The sequence below is a fragment of the Bombina bombina genome, chromosome 6 (assembly GCF_027579735.1).
Source record: "Bombina bombina isolate aBomBom1 chromosome 6, aBomBom1.pri, whole genome shotgun sequence".
Taxonomy (NCBI): domain Eukaryota; kingdom Metazoa; phylum Chordata; class Amphibia; order Anura; family Bombinatoridae; genus Bombina; species Bombina bombina.
This window is the reverse complement of record NC_069504.1, coordinates 478,280,328-478,299,075: the sequence shown is the minus strand read 5'-3', so window position 1 is coordinate 478,299,075 and position 18,748 is coordinate 478,280,328. Positions and strand designations below refer to the sequence as shown.

At 39.5% G+C, this 18,748-nt stretch overlaps 1 protein-coding gene across 7 annotated transcripts in view; it reads right to left on the bottom strand.

Annotated features, from left to right (window-relative positions):
* HERC1 (HECT and RLD domain containing E3 ubiquitin protein ligase family member 1) overlaps positions 1-18,748 on the bottom strand; it is a 683,410-nt gene that overhangs the window by 353,265 nt on the left and 311,397 nt on the right. For all 7 annotated transcript variants that reach the window (XM_053717285.1, XM_053717288.1, XM_053717289.1 and 4 more), the window contains exons 32-33: positions 10,225-10,380; positions 9,876-9,982 (exon numbers count right to left, since the gene is read on the bottom strand). In XM_053717285.1, the coding sequence (XP_053573260.1) occupies positions 9,876-9,982; positions 10,225-10,380 (263 nt within the window). The remainder of the gene's footprint in view (positions 1-9,875; positions 9,983-10,224; positions 10,381-18,748) is intronic.

Sequence of the window (18,748 nt, the reverse complement as noted above, 5' to 3'; positions counted from 1 at the left end):
CAAAAGAGGGGGGAGAGTGCGCAAAAGAGAGGGGGACAGTGCACAAAAGAGAGGAGGGAGAGAGATAGCAAAAGAAAGGGAGAGAGACAGCAAAATAGAGGAGGGAGAGAGACAGTAAAAGAGAGAGGGAGAGAGACAGTAAAAGAGAGAGGGAGAGAGACAGCAAAAGAGAGAGGGAGAGAGACAGCAAAAGAGAGGAGGGAGAGAGACAGCAAAAGAGAGGGGGAGAGAGAGAGCAAAAGAGAGGGGGAGAGAGAGAGCAAAAGAGAGGGGGAGAGAGCAAAAGAGAGGGGGAGAGAGAGAGAGCAAAAGAGAGGGGGGAGAGTGCGCAAAAGAGAGGGGGAGAGTGCGCAAAAGAGAGGGGGAGAGTGTGCAAAAGAGAGGGGGAGAGAGCGCAAAAGAGAGGGGGAGAGAGCACAAAAGAGATGGGGGAGAGAGCGCCAAAGAGATGGGGGAGAGAGCGCCAAAGAGATGGGGGAGAGAGCGCCAAAGAGATGGGGGAGAGAGCGCCAAAGAGTGGGGGGAGAGAGCGCCAAAGAGAGGGGGAGAGAGCACAAAAGAGAGGGGGGGGGGGGAGAGAGCACAAAAGAGAGGGGGGATAGAGAGAGAGCAAGGGGTGGGACCGCTGTACTGCAAAAAATGGCCCGTGTACACGGGCTTTAGGACTAATAATAATATATTTCTCCAATGGAATTATCACAAAGAACATAATCTTACAATTTGTTATTTGTGAGGTATGAGTGACAATACTTTAATGCCTGTGTGCCTATTATAGAACATGTCTTACAAAATCTCTGCTAGGAAAATCATCCAGTGGATTTTTCTGAAACTAGGATACAGTCTATAAAAAAAAAAGCTAAAATGATGCTGGTTTGCACTTCCAGCTTGACAGGCAGTTATGGGTAACGGAGAACAGCTTTGGAGTCAGCACCTGACACTGAACCTATCCAGACAGACCAAAATATGGGCCTTTGCCTATTGAGGAAAGGGTTTCTCCACACTCTGAATATGTGCCTCTCATATGGAGTGCCTGGGCATCTTCTCTGCACTTGTCCTGTTCTTATCCCCATGGATGAGCTACCTACACATCTCATTACAAAGTAATAAACGATCTCAGTGAAAGCCTCTCCGTTTACTGTCAGCATGTCACTGTATATTAACAAACCATCCCGAGCTCAGACTGAACTATTGGATACTTCCCTAGATCTAGAGTTCAACTCCAGACATTTTCCTTTGATATCTACAACTAAGAAAGCATTTGTTCCTCATTTTGTTATGGATTGAATTCCCCAAAACTCAATCCCTGTAACTTTAAAAACTATTCACATGTTTTATTCCATAATAAGAATGGTTGCAGTTTTACATGAAGCTATCATTGGTTATCAAAACACAAACCAAAAAAAAAAAAAAAAAGGTACAAGCGGCAAATCAATTTTGAGTTAAAGGGACACTAAACACATTTTTTTCTTTCATGATTCAAAGCATGCAATTTTAAGTAACTTTCTAATTTACTCCTATTATCAATTTTTCTTCGTTCTCTTGCTATCTCTATTTAAAAAGCAGGAATGTAAAGCTTAGGAGCCGGCCCATTTTTGGTTCATGAAAGAAAGAATTTGGGTTTAGTATCACTTTAAATTTCTGCAGCTACAATTGTACTGTTCGTAAAAAAGCTTTACCTTGCAGGCTTTTATCAACAAAGCTCCCTGTCACCTTCTAACAGGTTACTTCTAATTTACTGGCATATTCAGGAAACACAAAAACATCATGTTAAAGCCTAGGGCTGAAATTCCTTATGGTCATATATGCCAATAACTGTGCCAGAACTAGCAGCATTTATTGGGACAGTAAACCTAATATTTCCAACTGATCTTATAGCACAGCTCAACCCTTCATCCACAGACATACAGATTTTGAAAAAGAAGTGGAGGAGCACACTCTGCTGTATCTCTTTTTCACAGGCTAAAACCCCCCAAAAACTTTAGGATATGGATGGCTGGAGGGAGTAAGTTAACAAGCACCCACACAGGGGTATAAGAGGTGTATTTGCATCAATTGAGATGGTAAAATTAGCTCTAGTATATACTCTGTGAAGTTCAATAAAAAATATACACAGTAACAGAAAATATACTATCCCTTGCTGAAAACATAAAAAAGGCTTTATTCATTCTTGCCAGTGCATTATTTGCAGAAGAAAAAAAAGACTACACCCTTCAGTTGTGCATTGACTACTTGGATCTGAATACAATTTTCATCAGTAATAGAACTCCTTAAATATGAAACCCACAAATGTTCTTTCATGATTCAGACAGAGAATACAATTTAAACAACTTTCTAATTTACTTCTATTATCTAATTTGTTTTATTCTCTTGGTGTCATTTGTTGAAGGAGCAGCAATGCACTACTGGTTTCTTACACATGGGTGGGCCAATGATAATCGGTATTTATATGCAGCCAACAATCAGCAGCTAGAAGATAGGTTCTTTGCTGCTCCTGAGCTTGCCTAGATAAACCTTTCAGCAAAGGATAACAAGGGAAGGAAGCAAATTATATACAGTAATAGAAGTAAATTGGGAAGTTGTTTAAAATTGTATTCTCTGTCTAAATCATGAAAGAAAATGTTTGAGTTTCATGTCCCTTTAACTGCTTACTAAATGCTAAAAAATATTACCAAGCTAGACCTAAGAGGAGCATGCAAACTGGCCTGAATCGATTATGGGCTCCATGTACTAAGCAGTCAGCGAGCTACCCGCAACAAATCTCGCGTCAAAATTCGCAAAATGATATGTACAAAGCCGTCAATTATGTTAAAACTCGCATCTTTAAAATTGCGAGCGTACTTATCCGCCAAACCTCGCTACCGCTCCATTTTTCACTGTAATTAGACACATTTGACCACCAACTCGCCAAAAAACATAATTTATGTAAGAACTTACCTGATAAATTCATTTCTTTCATATTAACAAGAGTCCATGAGCTAGTGACGTATGGGATATACATTCCTACCAGGAGGGGCAAAGTTTCCCAAACCTTAAAATGCCTATAAATACACCCCTCACCACACCCACAAATCAGTTTAACGAATAGCCAAGAAGTGGGGTGATAAGAAAAAAAGTGCGAAGCATATAAAATAAGGAATTGGAATAATTGTGCTTTATACAAAAAAATCATAACCACCACAAAAAAGGGTGGGCCTCATGGACTCTTGTTAATATGAAAGAAATGAATTTATCAGGTAAGTTCTTACATAAATTATGTTTTCTTTCATGTAATTAACAAGAGTCCATGAGCTAGTGACGTATGGGATAATGACTACCCAAGATGTGGATCTTTCCACACAAGAGTCACTAGAGAGGGAGGGATAAAATAAAGACAGCCAATTCCTGCTGAAAATAATCCACACCCAAAATAAAGTTTAACAAAAAACATAAGCAGAAGATTCAAACTGAAACCGCTGCCTGAAGAACTTTTCTACCAAAAACTGCTTCAGAAGAAGAAAATACATCAAAATGGTAGAATTTAGTAAAAGTATGCAAAGAGGACCAAGTTGCTGCTTTGCAGATCTGGTCAACCGAAGCTTCATTCCTAAACGCCCAGGAAGTAGATACTGACCTAGTAGAATGAGCTGTAATTCTCTGAGGCGGAAGTTTACCCGACTCAACATAGGCAAGATGAATTAAAGATTTCAACCAAGATGCCAAAGAAATGGCAGAAGCTTTCTGGCCTTTCCTAGAACCGGAAAAGATAACAAATAGACTAGAAGTCTTACGGAAAGATTTCGTAGCTTCAACATAATATTTCAAAGCTCTAACAACATCCAAAGAATGCAACGATTTCTCCTTAGAATTCTTAGGATTAGGACATAATGAAGGAACCACAATTTCTCTACTAATGTTGTTGGAATTCACAACTTTAGGTAAAAATTCAAAAGAAGTTCGCAACACCGCCTTATCCTGATGAAAAATCAGAAAAGGAGACTCACAAGAAAGAGCAGATAATTCAGAAACTCTTCTAGCAGAAGAGATGGCCAAAAGGAACAAAACTTTCCAAGAAAGTAATTTAATGTCCAATGAATGCATAGGTTCAAACGGAGGAGCTTGAAGGGCTCCCAGAACCAAATTCAAACTCCAAGGAGGAGAAATTGACTTAATGACAGGTTTTATACGAACCAAAGCTTGTACAAAACAATGAATATCAGGAAGAATAGCAATCTTTCTGTGAAAAAGAACAGAAAGAGCGGAGATTTGTCCTTTCAAAGAACTTGCGGACAAACCCTTATCTAAACCATCCTGAAGAAACTGTAAAATTCTCGGTATTCTAAAAGAATGCCAAGAAAAATGATGAGAAAGACACCAAGAAATATAAGTCTTCCAGACTCTATAATATATCTCTCGAGATACAGATTTACGAGCCTGTAACATAGTATTAATCACGGAGTCAGAGAAACCTCTTTGACCAAGAATCAAGCGTTCAATCTCCATACCTTTAAATTTAAGGATTTCAGATCCGGATGGAAAAAAGGACCTTGTGACAGAAGGTCTGGTCTTAACGGAAGAGTCCATGGTTGGCAAGATGCCATCCGGACAAGATCCGCATACCAAAACCTGTGAGGCCATGCCGGAGCTATTAGCAGAACAAACGAGCATTCCTTCAGAATCTTGGAGATTACTCTTGGAAGAAGAACTAGAGGCGGAAAGATATAAGCAGGATGATACTTCCAAGGAAGTGATAATGCATCCACTGCCTCCGCCTGAGGATCCCGGGATCTGGACAGATACCTGGGAAGTTTCTTGTTTAGATGAGAGGCCATCAGATCTATCTCTGGGAGCCCCCACATTTGAACAATCTGAAGAAATACCTCTGGGTGAAGAGACCATTCACCCGGATGCAACGTTTGGCGACTGAGATAATCCGCTTCCCAATTGTCTACACCTGGGATATGAACCGCAGAGATTAGACAGGAGCTGGATTCCGCCCAAACCAAAATTCGAGATACTTCTTTCATAGCCAGAGGACTGTGAGTCCCTCCTTGATGATTGATGTATGCCACAGTTGTGACATTGTCTGTCTGAAAACAAATGAACGATTCTCTCTTCAGAAGAGGCCAAAACTGAAGAGCTCTGAAAACTGCACGGAGTTCCAAGATATTGATCGGTAATCTCACCTCCTGAGATTCCCAAACTCCTTGTGCCGTCAGAGATCCCCACACAGCTCCCCAACCTGTGAGACTTGCATCTGTTGAAATTACAGTCCAGGTCGGAAGAACAAAAGAAGCCCCCTGAATTAAACGAAGGTGATCTGTCCACCACGTTAGAGAGTGTCGAACAATCGGTTTTAAAGATATTAATTGATATATCTTCGTGTAATCCCTGCACCATTGGTTCAGCATACAGAGCTGAAGAGGTCGCATGTGAAAACGAGCAAAGGGGATCGCGTCCGATGCAGCAGTCATAAGACCTAGAATTTCCATGCATAAGGCTACCGAAGGGAATGATTGAGACTGAAGGTTTCGACAAGCTGTAATCAATTTTAGACGTCTCTTGTCTGTTAAAGACAGAGTCATGGACACTGAATCTATCTGGAAACCCAGAAAGGTTACCCTTGTTTGAGGAATCAAAGAACTTTTTGGTAAATTGATCCTCCAACCATGATCTTGAAGAAACAACACAAGTCGATTCGTATGAGACTCTGCTAAATGTAAAGACTGAGCAAGTACCAAGATATCGTCCAAATAAGGAAATACCACAATACCCTGTTCTCTGATTACAGACAGAAGGGCACCGAGAATCTTTGTGAAAATTCTTGGAGCTGTAGCAAGGCCAAACGGTAGAGCCACAAATTGGTAATGCTTGTCTAGAAAAGAGAATCTCAGGAACTGATAATGATCTGGATGAATCGGAATATGCAGATATGCATCCTGTAAATCTATTGTGGACATATAATTCCCTTGCTGAACAAAAGGCAATATAGTCCTTACAGTTACCATCTTGAACGTTGGTATCCTTACATAACGATTCAATAATTTTAGATCCAGAACTGGTCTGAAGGAATTCTCCTTCTTTGGTACAATGAAGAGATTTGAATAAAACCCCATCCCCTGTTCCGGAACTGGAACTGGCATAATTACTCCAGCCAACTCTAGATCTGAAACACAATTCAGAAATGCTTGAGCTTTCACTGGATTTACTGGGACATGGGAAAGAAAAAATCTCTTTGCAGGAGGTCTCATCTTGAAACCAATTCTGTACCCTTCTGAAACAATGTTCTGAATCCAAAGATTGTGAACAGAATTGATCCAAATTTCTTTGAAAAAACGTAACCTGCCCCCTACCAGCTGAACTGGAATGAGGGCCGTACCTTCATGTGAACTTAGAAGCAGGCTTTGCCTTTCTAGCAGGCTTGGATTTATTCCAGACTGGAGATGGTTTCCAAACTGAAACTGCTCCTGAGGACGAAGGATCAGGCTTTTGTTCTTTGTTGAAACGAAAGGAACGAAAACGATTGTTAGCCCTGTTTTTACCTTTAGACTTTTTATCCTGTGGTAAAAAAGTTCCTTTCCCACCAGTAACAGTTGAAATAATAGAATCCAACTGAGAACCAAATAATTTGTTTCCCTGGAAAGAAATGGAAAGTAGAGTTGATTTAGAAGCCATATCAGCATTCCAGGTCTTAAGCCATAAAGCTCTTCTGGCTAAGATAGCCAGAGACATAAACCTAACATCAACTCTAATAATATCAAAAATGGCATCACAGATGAAATTATTAGCATGCTGGAGAAGAATAATAATATCATGAGAATCACGATTTGTTACTTGTTGCGCTAGAGTTTCCAACCAAAAAGTTGAAGCTGCAGCAACATCAGCCAATGATATAGCAGGTCTAAGAAGATTACCTGAACATAGATAAGCTTTTCTTAGAAAAGATTCAATTTTTCTATCTAAAGGATCCTTAAACGAGGTACCATCTGACGTAGGAATGGTAGTACGTTTAGCAAGGGTAGAAATAGCCCCATCAACTTTAGGGATTTTGTCCCAAAATTCTAACCTGTCAGGCGGAACAGGATATAATTGCTTAAAACGTTTAGAAGGAGTAAATGAATTACCCAATTTATCCCATTCCTTGGAAATTACTGCAGAAATAGCATTAGGAACAGGAAAGACTTCTGGAATAACCGCAGGAGCTTTAAAAACCTTATCCAAACGTATAGAATTAGTATCAAGAGGACTAGAATCCTCTATTTCTAAAGCAATTAGTACTTCTTTAAGTAAAGAGCGAATAAATTCTATCTTAAATAAATATGAAGATTTATCAGCATCAATCTCTGAGATAGAATCCTCTGAACCAGAAGAGTCCAAAGAATCAGAATGATGGTGTTCATTTAAAAATTCATCTGTAGAGAGAGAAGATTTAAAAGACTTTTTACGTTTACTAGAAGGAGAAATAACAGACAAAGCCTTCTTTATGGATTCAGAAACAAAATCTCTTATGTTATCAGGAACATTCTGCACCTTAGATGTTGAGGGAACTGCAACAGGCAATGGTACATCACTAAAGGAAATATTATCTGCTTTAACAAGTTTGTCATGACAATTATTACAAACAACAGCTGGAGGAATAGCTACCAAAAGTTTACAGCAGATACACTTAGCTTTGGTAGATCCAGCAGGCAGTGGTTTTCCTGTAGTATCTTCTGGCTCAGATGCAACGTGAGACATCTTGCAATATGTAAGAGAAAAAACAACATATAAAGCAAAATAGATCAAATTCCTTATAAGACAGTTTCAGGAATGGGAAAAAATGCCAAACATCAAGCTTCTAGCAACCAGAAGCAAATGAAAAATGAGACTGAAATAATGTGGAGACAAAAGCGACGCCCATATTTTTTAGCGCCAAATAAGACGCCCACATTATTTGGCGCCTAAATGCTTTTGGCGCCAAAAATGACGCCACATCCGGAACGCCGACATTTTTGGCGCAAAATAACGTCAAAAAATGACGCAACTTCCGGCGACACGTATGACGCCGGAAACGGAAAAGAATTTTTGCGCCAAAAAAGTCCGCGCCAAGAATGACGCAATAAAATGAAGCATTTTCAGCCCCCGCGAGCCTAACAGCCCACAGGGAAAAAAGTCAAATTTTTGAGGTAAGAAAAAATATGATAATTCAATGCATAATCCCAAATATGAAACTGACTGTCTGGAAATAAGGAAAGTTGAACATTCTGAGTCAAGGCAAATAAATGTTTGAATACATATATTTAGAACTTTATAAATAAAGTGCCCAACCATAGCTTAGAGTGTCACAGAAAATAAGACTTACTTACCCCAGGACACTCATCTACATGTTTGTAGAAAGCCAAACCAGTACTGAAACGAGAATCAGTAGAGGAAATGGTAAATATAAGAGTATATCGTCGATCTGAAAAGGGAGGTAAGAGATGAATCTCTACGACCGATAACAGAGAACCTTATGAAATAGACCCCGTAGAAGGAGATCACTGCATTCAATAGGCAATACTCTCTTCACATCCCTCTGACATTCACTGCACGCTGAGAGGAAAACCGGGCTCCAACTTGCTGCGGAGCGCATATCAACGTAGAATCTAGCACAAACTTACTTCACCACCTCCCTTGGAGGCAAAGTTTGTAAAACTGATTTGTGGGTGTGGTGAGGGGTGTATTTATAGGCATTTTAAGGTTTGGGAAACTTTGCCCCTCCTGGTAGGAATGTATATCCCATACGTCACTAGCTCATGGACTCTTGTTAATTACATGAAAGAAACGAATGTACTAAAAAATCTATTTGTCCGCTCGCTACAATTTCCGCTCCCACCTCGTTATTTTTGCCTCGCCACCTTTTAGGTGGCGGGCAAGGTACAAAACAATAGGAAAGTCAATCTAGACGCCAGTCTAGACATATATAAAAGGCAGTAATATCAGCATTGTACAGCATAACTGGCGTCTAATTTGTCTCTCATTTCCATGTACATAAATTGCGCCCAATTTGTCGACTGTAATTAAAGAGTAATCTATATTTTAAATTTGTATTGTATAGTTGTCAATCTTTATAATTATTTTTATATTAATATTTATATATTATCAGATCCAGATGAAGCCATATCCAAATTGTAAATAAATATTACAAAAATAACGCTCTGTTATCACTCTTCAAAAATTTTTGAACAATAATAAAGTTATTTAGATAAGTTGAACTTTTATAGGAGCAAAATTCTATTCCCGTGACTACTATGATGTTCGTGACACCTTGCATGTCACGTGTTAATAATTGGCCAGACAATTCAACTGAAAGTTAAGTACATCAGCTTAGTCGCGGCGAGCGAGGCGTCAAATTTATCAACAATCCGCAACTGCTCGCGGCGGGCTAGACTTGTCTATTTATTGGGGGAATATTAGTACATAGCGACAGCGGACACCATTTCGCCCGCGGCGAGTAACGGCGAGTTTATCCGCGTCTACAATGACGGATGAATTGACGGCTTAGTACATGGAGCCTTATGTGAATATTTTTCATTCTGTTATTTGGTACTGATGGAACTACAAAATGAAAGGGACTGAATGGATGTAACACAGTAATATCTGTATTTAATGCAAGATACCATAGATATGTATTATTAATGGGTATGCAACAAAGGATGGTGGAAGGTCCTTATGGTCCGCTGTATGTGTGGTTTGCAGCATAAGAGCAATATAAGAATCTTTTTTAGGATTAATATCTGGTTGTAATATATTGGTGAACTAGTCTAACTTTACTATGTAAAACAATAAAGACACATTCTAAACTTATTGCCCAAATATATATATTTCTTATTCACAAATGCAGGAAGGTGCTCATACGCTAATGTGACTAACAGTAATACCTGGGCCATCTGATCATCCTCCACACTAGATTCACACGCAGGTAGCACAGCTTCCAGCACATGAAGAGCAAGGAGTCTAGTTCTAAGGTTCCCCACAAGTGGTACTCCTGGAACAAAAAGGAAGGAGGGGACATTAGCTCTATGAATTCACAGTTTTTCAATGTAAGATCTAACAATACTATTGCTGATCATTTAAAACAAATGTAAGATAATTTAACAAAATGCCTTCAAAGGTTACACATTTTAGAAGAAACTGGAAGAATACGGCTTGTTTAATCAACAAAAACAACAGTGTTATAGTCAGAACATATATCTGGTGTTACTTCCAGGTGTCATGTACATTTCTTACCTGAACTGCACTTCTGGGAAGCAATGTTAAGCAACACCTCTGTCCACTTGGGAGATGCCATCTTAGACTGGATGGCTTTCGAAGATACAACTCTACGTAGAAAAACCAGGAAGTCACCAAGGTGAAGTTCTGCAGTGCGCTGCTTCCGGAGGGCAGCTGGAAAAGAAAGATCTGTCTATAGCAGGGGTTTTCAAAGTCTGCTGCTTGTGGTTTCCATAAGATAGTGCAAAGTATCACTGATCCTGTGCCACCTGTTATATGCCCCCCACTGGTCTATATAGATAATGTAATCCGTAGCGCTTTTAATCTCATATTACAAGCTAGAAGTAAAATGTTAGCGCTCAAACGAAAGCCTAAGGCAAGCTGATTTATTAAATGTAATATCGGCTAGATTATGAGTTTTGCGGTATGAGTGAAAAAGCAGCGTTAAGGCTCTTTTTCACTACCGCTGGTATTACGAGTCTTGCAGGTTTAGCTGAACCGCACACTTGTTTTGGCCGTAACGCAACGTAACTACCGCAGCTTTCAAAAAGTCCTTTTTCAATGGGACTTCCATAGCGCCGGTATTACGAGTTTGCCTGGGAGACCAAAAAGTGAGCGGTACAGCCTATACCGTCAAGATCCATACCGTAAACTGAAAGTCAGTAGTTATGGGATTTATGCTACAACGCCGTATCATAAAACTCATAACTAAAGTGCTAAAAAGTACACTAACACCCATAAACTACCTATTAACCCCTAAACCGAGGCCCTCTTGCATCAAACACAAAAATAAAATTATTAACCCCTAATCTGCCGCTCTGGACATCGCCGCCACTATAATAAAAATATTAACCCCTAAACCTCAACACTCCCGCATCATAAACACTAGTTAAATATTAACCCCTAATCTGCTGTCCCTAACATGGTCGCAACCTACATTACTGTTATTAACCCCTAATCTGCTGCCCCCAAAATCGCTGCCACTATACTAAAGTTATTAACCCACCTAAAATAAATCTAAATAAAACCTACTATTAAATAACCTACTAAATATTTCCTATTTAAAACTAAATACTTACCTGTAAAATAAACCCTAAGCTAGCTACAATATAACTAATAGTTACATTGTAGCTAACGTAGATTTTATTTTTATTTCACAGGCAAGTTTGTATTTATTTTAACTAGGTAGACTAGTTAGTAAATAGTTATTAACTATTTATTAGCTACCTAGCTAAAATAAATACAAATTTACCTGTAAAATAAAACCTAACACTAACACCTAACCTTACACTACAGAAAGAAATCAGCTCTTTTACCTGTAAAAAAAAATTACAAACAACCCCCCAAAAGTAAAACCCACCAGCCACACAACCAACCCCCCCAAATAAAAACCTATCTAAAAAACCTAAGTTCCCCATTGCCCTGAAAAGGGCATTTTGGATGGGCATTGCCCTTAAAAGGGCATTTAGCTCTTTTTCCGCCCAAACCTTAATCTTAAAATAAAACCCACCCAATAAACCCTTAATAAAACCTAACACTAACCCCCGAAAATCCTTTACAGTTTTTGAAGACCAGACATCCATCCTCAATGAAGCGGCAGAAGTCTTCATCCAAGCGGCAAGAAGTCCTCAACGAAGCCAGGAGACGTCTTCATCCAAGCGGCAAGAAGTGTTTCTCAAGACGGGCAGAAGTCTTCATCCAGACGGCATCTTCTATATTCATCATTCCGACGTGGAGCGGCTCCATCTTCAAGACATCCGGCGCGGAGCATCCTCTTCTTACGACGGTGACTGAAGAATGAAGGTACCTTTAAGGGACAACTTACAAAATGGCGTCCCTTGAATTCCGATTGGCTGATAGAATTCTATTAGCCAATCGGAATTAAAGGTGAAAAAATCCTATTGGCTGATGCAATCAGCCAATAGGATTGAGCTTCAATCCTATTGGCTGATCCAATCAGCCAATAGGATTGAGCTCGCATTCTATTGGCTGTTCCAATCAGCCAATAGAATGCCAGCTCAATCCTATTAACCTATTGGAATTCTATCAGCCAATCGGAATTCAAGGGACGCCATCTTGGATGACGTCATTTAAAGGAGAATTCATTTTTGAAGAGCCGTGGAAAGAAGAGGATGCTCCACATGTCTTGAAGATGGAGCCGCTCCGCGTTGGAAGGATGAAGATAGAAGATGCCGTCTGGATGAAGACTTCTGCCCGTCTGGAGGACCACTTCTTGGATGAAGACTTCTCCCGGCTTCGTTGAGGACTTCTTGCCGCTTGGATGAAGACTTCTGCCGCTTCGTTGAGGATGGATGTCAGGTCTTCAAAAACTGTGGATCTTCGGGGGTTAGTGTTCGGTTTTATTAAGGGTTTATTGGGTGGGGTTTAATTTTAGATTAGGGTTTGGGCGGAAAAAAGAGCTAAATGCCCTTTTAAGGGCAATGCCCACCCAAATGCCCTTTTCAGGGCAATGGGGAGCTTAGGTTTTTTAAATGGGGTTTTTATTTGGGGGGGTTGGTTGTGTGGGTGGTGGGTTTTACTGTTGGGGGGTTGTTTGTATTTTTTTTTACAGGTAAAAGAGCTGATTTTTGGGGGGCAATGCCCTGCAAAATGCCCTTTTAAGGGCTATTGGCAGTTTAGTTTAGGCTAGGGGCTTTTTAATTTTTTGGGGGGGGGCTTTTTTATTTTGATAAAGCTATTAGATTAGGTGTAATTAGTTTAAATATTTGATAATTTCTTTTTTGTGTAATTTAGTATTTTGTTTTTTTTGTAATTTAGTTAATTGTATTTAATTAATGTAATTTATTTAATTGTAGTGTAATGTTAGGTATTAGTGTAACTCAGGTTAGGTTTTATTTTACAGGTAAATTTGTATTTATTTTAGCTATGTAGCTAGTAAATAGTTAATAACTATTTACTAACTAGTCTATTTAGTTAAAATAAATACAAACTTAGCTGTGAAATAAAAATAAAACCTAAGCTAGCTACAGTGTAACTATTAGTTACATTGTAGCTAGCTTAGGGTTTATTTTACAGGTAAGTATTTAGTTTAAACTAGGAATTATTTAGTTATTAATAGTAGGTTTTATTTAGATTTATTTTAATTACATTAAAGTTAGTGGGTGTTAGGGTTAGACTTAGGGTTAGGTTTAGGGATTAATAACTTTAGTATAGTGGCGGCGACGTTGGGGGCTGCATATTAGGGGTTAATAAGTGTAGGTAGGTGGCGGCGACATTGGGGCGGCAGATTAGGGGTTAATAAGTGTAGGTAGGTGGCGGCGATGTCGGGGGCGGCAGATTAGGGGTGTTTAGACTCAGGGTTTATGTTAGGGTGTTAGGTGTAAACATAAATTTTCTTTCCCCATAGGAATCAATGGGGCTGCGTTACGGAGCTTTACGCTCCTTTATTGCAGGTGTTGGGCTTTTTTTTAGCCGGCTCTCCCCATTGATGTCTATGGGGAAATCGTGCACGAGCATGTAAAACCACCTCAAAGCAGCGCTGGTATTTGAGTGCCTGCTAACGCCGGGTTTTTGTAAACCTGTAATATCAGCTCTTGAGGGAGGTGAGCGGTGACAATAACTTGCAAGTTAGCACTGAACAGCTATTACAGCAAAACTCGTAATCTAGCCGTATGCTTATGATAACATTAAATATTTAAAGGGGCATAAAACCCAACATTTTTCTTTCATGATTCAGATAGAAAATACAATTAGAAACAACATTTTAATTTACTTCTTTTATCTAATTTGCTTAATTATTTTGGTATCCTCTATTGAAGAAATATCAAAGCACATGAGTGAGCCAATAACATGAGGCTATATGTGCAGTCACCAATCAGCAGTTGCTGAGCCTATTTAGGTATGATTTTCGAAATAGGATATCAAGAGAATGAAGCAAATTAGATAAGAAAGTTGTGTAAAATGGCATGCACTTTCTAAATCATGAAAGAAAAAAATGTGTGTTACATGTCCCTTTAAACAGGAGTTGGACTGGAAGGACTCAAAAGGTATGTATACATATATGTGTGAATTTGTATGTATGTTTACATATGTATGTCTATATGTATGCACATATACACATACAGTGTGTATATATATATATATATATATATATATATATATATATATATATTAAATCGTACAATAATATCTGCACTCCTCAGATTTGTATTAGCCAAGGTGCTGTCAGAGATTGTAGACATCCATAAAGAAGGAAAGCACTCACTGGACTTCGTTCTCATAAAAAAAAACAAAATTTATGCTTACCTGATAAATTTCTTTCTTTCCGGATATGGTGAGTCTACGACTTGAGTAATTACTGTTGAAAATATCACTACTGGCCAGCAGGAGGAGGCAAAGAGCACCACAGTTAAACTGCTAAGTATCACTCCCTTACCCACAACCCCCAGTCATTCAACCAAAGGGAAATGGAGAAAAAGGAGTAACACAAGGTGTAGAGGTGCCTGAGGTTATAGTCAAAAGAACAACTGTCTTAAAATAAAGGGTGGGGCCGTGGACTCACCATATCCGGAAATAAATAAATTTATCAGGTAAGCATGAATTTTGTTTTTCTTTCCTAAGATACACAGCTTGAGTAATTACTGTTGGGAACCAATACCCAAGCTAGAGGACACGGATAAATAGGGAGGGAGAAGACAGGCAGTCCTAAACAGAAGGCACCACCGCTTGAAGAACCTTTCTCCCAAAAGAAGCCTCAGCTGAGGCAAAAGTATTAAATTTGTAAAATTTTAAAAAAGTATGTAGAGAAGACCAAATTGCAGCCTTGCAAATTTTTGAAAGTCCAAGAAGAGGCTGCTGTCCAGCAATCTCATAAGCCAAACGAATTATACTTCACAACCAAAAAGAAAGAGTAGTAGCAGTAGCTTTCTGACCTTTACGTTTTCCAGAGAAACAGTCAAAGAGGGCAGAGGACTGACGAAAATCCTTAGTCGCCTGTAAATTTAATTTAAGAGCACGTACAACATCCAAATTGTGTAACAAACGTTCTTTGGAAGAAGAAGGATTAGGACACGAAGAAAAGACAACAATATCTCTGTGTGAGATTTTACTTGTTGAAAAGATGGCGCCTGAAACAATATGTCGTATAGGTAGGGTGCCACAGCAAATCCACGAGAACGGATCACTGCCAAAAGAGCCACCAGAACCTTTGAAAAAAAATTGGGAGCCATGCTAGACCAAATGGAAGGGCCACAAACTGGAAATGTTTGTCCAGAAAGGCAAATCTCAGGAATCTGTGATGGTCCCTGTGAATAGGAACATGAAGATACACATCCTTTAGGTCTATGGTTGTCATGAACTGACCCTCTTGTACTAAAGGAAGAATGGAGCGTATAGTCTTCATCTTGAAGGATGGAACTTTGACAAACTTGTTTAAGCACTAAGTCTAGAATAGGACGGAAAGTTCCCTCTTTTTTGGGAACCACAAATAGGTTGGAGTAGAACATGAGACCCTGTTCCTGCACTGGAACTATCACTCCCAGGGAGGAAAGATGTTGTATACATTTCAAGAACGCCTCTCTCTTTATCTGGTCTGCAGATAATCTTGAGAGAAGGAATCTGCCTCTGGGAGGAAAAGTTTTGAATTTCAATTTGTAACCCTGGGATACTATGTCCACAGTCCAGGGATCTGGGACATCTTGTATCCAGTCTTGAGAGAACTGAGGAAGTCTGCCCCCCACCTGATACGATCCCGGATCAGGGGCAAACCCTTCATGCTGATTTGGAATCAGCTGTGGGTTTCTTTGATTGTTTCCCCTTGTTCCAAGACTGATTGGGTTTCCAAGAAGACTTGGATTGTTCCTGCTTGGAAGAAGAAGGGTGTAATGCTCAGAATATTATATCCTGTTATATTCCTATTAGGATCACAACTGCAGAATCCCTCTTCTATATGTTATGATTTGTATCACTTGGCAGAGGATTAACCTTATTTAAGTAATCAGCGTTGCCTGAAGTGAATTTGATACAGATGTATCCCGTGGGTACATATAATGATGTAACAACGGAGTATAAACTTGTTGCTAAATGAGCATAAAGGGAGAAGCGAGAATCCTCAGACTAAACTTGCAGGAGAGTAGAAATGATACAAAAGGTGCTGCTGAAGTAAATCAGTTCATGCACTGAGAAAACCTCTGTTCCTATATGCAGAGAATGAACATAGTAAGTATTGCAGATGTCAGTGAGAGGAACAAGATTTCACGGTGAGTTCCGTTACAGCTCTGACTCGATGTTAAGCAAGTAGGAGAAGTTTTACTCCGATACACAGAGCGGTGACAGATAGTTGCTTGTAACACAGCGTGTTTAGACCAGCATGAAGTTTAGACAGATCCAGTAAGATATACTTGATTGTGATGGTAATATAAACAGCTCCGTTAACAGGAAGCTAGTTGCCAGGAAGTTGGGTACACTGTTTGCAGGTATACAAGTGAGCGTATCAATTGGGTTAGTTATCCAGATTTAGATGGCACAGAGAATTCGGTAGAGTAGATCCTCAGCAACTAGATCCAAGATGTTTTCCAGTTGAGAAATCTTTAGATAAACGGACACGAAGTTCACCAAAGGCTGAGCTGCTTGATTCTAACAAAATCACTAAGCAACTGTGAACGTCAGCGTGCAGGATATGTAGTGAAAGTGGGATGGGCTAAATAGAGATTATACATGACAAGCAGGTAGTTGTAGGGGAGAAGAACTGATATCCTGACAAAGGGGAAGGCTTTCCTCTGAAGTTACGAAAGGAACGAAAATTACTCTGACGTCCTTAAGGCCTATTCTTCTTATCTTGAGCTAGAAAAGACCCTTTTCCACCTGTAATATCAGAGATAATTTCTGCCAAACCGGGTCCAAACAAGGTTTTGCCCTTGTAAAGAATCGCCAAAATCTTGACTTTAGAGGAAACGTCCGCAGACCAGGATTTCAACCATAACGCCCTGTGGGCTAGGACAGTGGAACTAGAAGTTTTAGTTCCTAGTCTAACAACCTGTAAAATGGCATCTGCAATAAAGGAATTGGCCAATTTAAGAGCTTTAATCCTATCTTGAATTTCATCCAAGGAAGTCTCTACTTGAAGAGAATCAGACACGGTGTCGAACCAATAAGATGATGCACTAGTCACGGTGGCAATACACACCGCAGGTTGCTTGATGAACATAAATCTTTTTTAAATAAGCCTCCAGCTTCTTGTCCATCGGATCCTTAAAAGTGCAGCTATCCTCAATAGAAATAGTAGTTCTCTTAGCCAGAGTGGAAATGACTCCTTCAACTTTGGGTGCAGTAATACCAAGGGTCTTTAAAGGAGTCCTCGACAGGAGACATTTTCTTAAAAATGGGAGACGGGAAAAAAGACACTCCTGGTTTCTCCCATTCCTGTGACATAATCTCCTTAGCACGGTCTGGCACAGGAAAAACCTCCGAAGTGGAAGATTCATCAAAGAAACTATTAAGTTTACTAGATTTCTTAGGAGTGACAATGACAGGGGTATTGGAGTTATCTAAAGTAGCTAAAACCTCCTCTAATAATACACAAAGGTGTTAAAGCTTAAATCTGAAGGATACCACCTCAGTCTCAGAAGAAGGAATTATACTGTCCGAATCTGAGATTTCACCCTCAGAAAGTCCCGATGTGGAAAATGTGTCCCGATAGAATTATAGAGGAACCGCAGGGCACTGCGTGTGACGTCATTGAGGCTTGCAACGTAGCAGGAGAAAGCATCATCCTAAGAGACATTAGGCTAAAAAATGTTACCTTTATTTTACAAGGTTTTCTTGACACATGAAGAAAAAAATTGCATAGGAGCTGCAATTTGTGCATCTAAACATAATAAGCATGAATTCATGAGAGCAGGCTCTTGATCCATATCAGACATGTTGTGAAACAGTAAATAAACTTGTACAGATAAGTTTCAAAGATTTTAATATTCAATTAAAATAAGCTAAGGACAAAATAAACTTTACATTTTATCCCAAATTAGGATTGATCCCCAGCTAAAATTATGTGAGAAAAGTTAAGAAAAAACATTTAATAAACATGAAATAAATTTCTAAAATACCCCTCAGGCAACCCCACACCTCAATTACTGAGGTGCCTTACCGCTACCAATTAAGACCGGATCACCCAAATATGGAGAAAATCAACTCAGAAACGTTATGAAGTAAAGCCAGTCATGTGACCGTGACTGCCGAGCTCAAATTTCTGCTGCGAAACAGAGAGGCACGAAAAAACATAATTTATGCTTACCTGATAAATTTATTTCTCTTGTAGTGTATCCAGTCCACGGATCATCCATTACTTGTGGGATATTCTCCTTCCCAACAGGAAGTTGCAAGAGGATCACCCACAGCAGAGCTGCTATATAGCTCCTCCCCTCACTGCCATATCCAGTCATTCGACCGAAACAAGACGAGAAAGGAGAAACCATAGGGTGCAGTGGTGACTGTAGTTTAATTAAAATTTAGACCTGCCTTAAAAGGACAGGGCGGGCCGTGGACTGGATACACTACAAGAGAAATAAATTTATCAGGTAAGCAT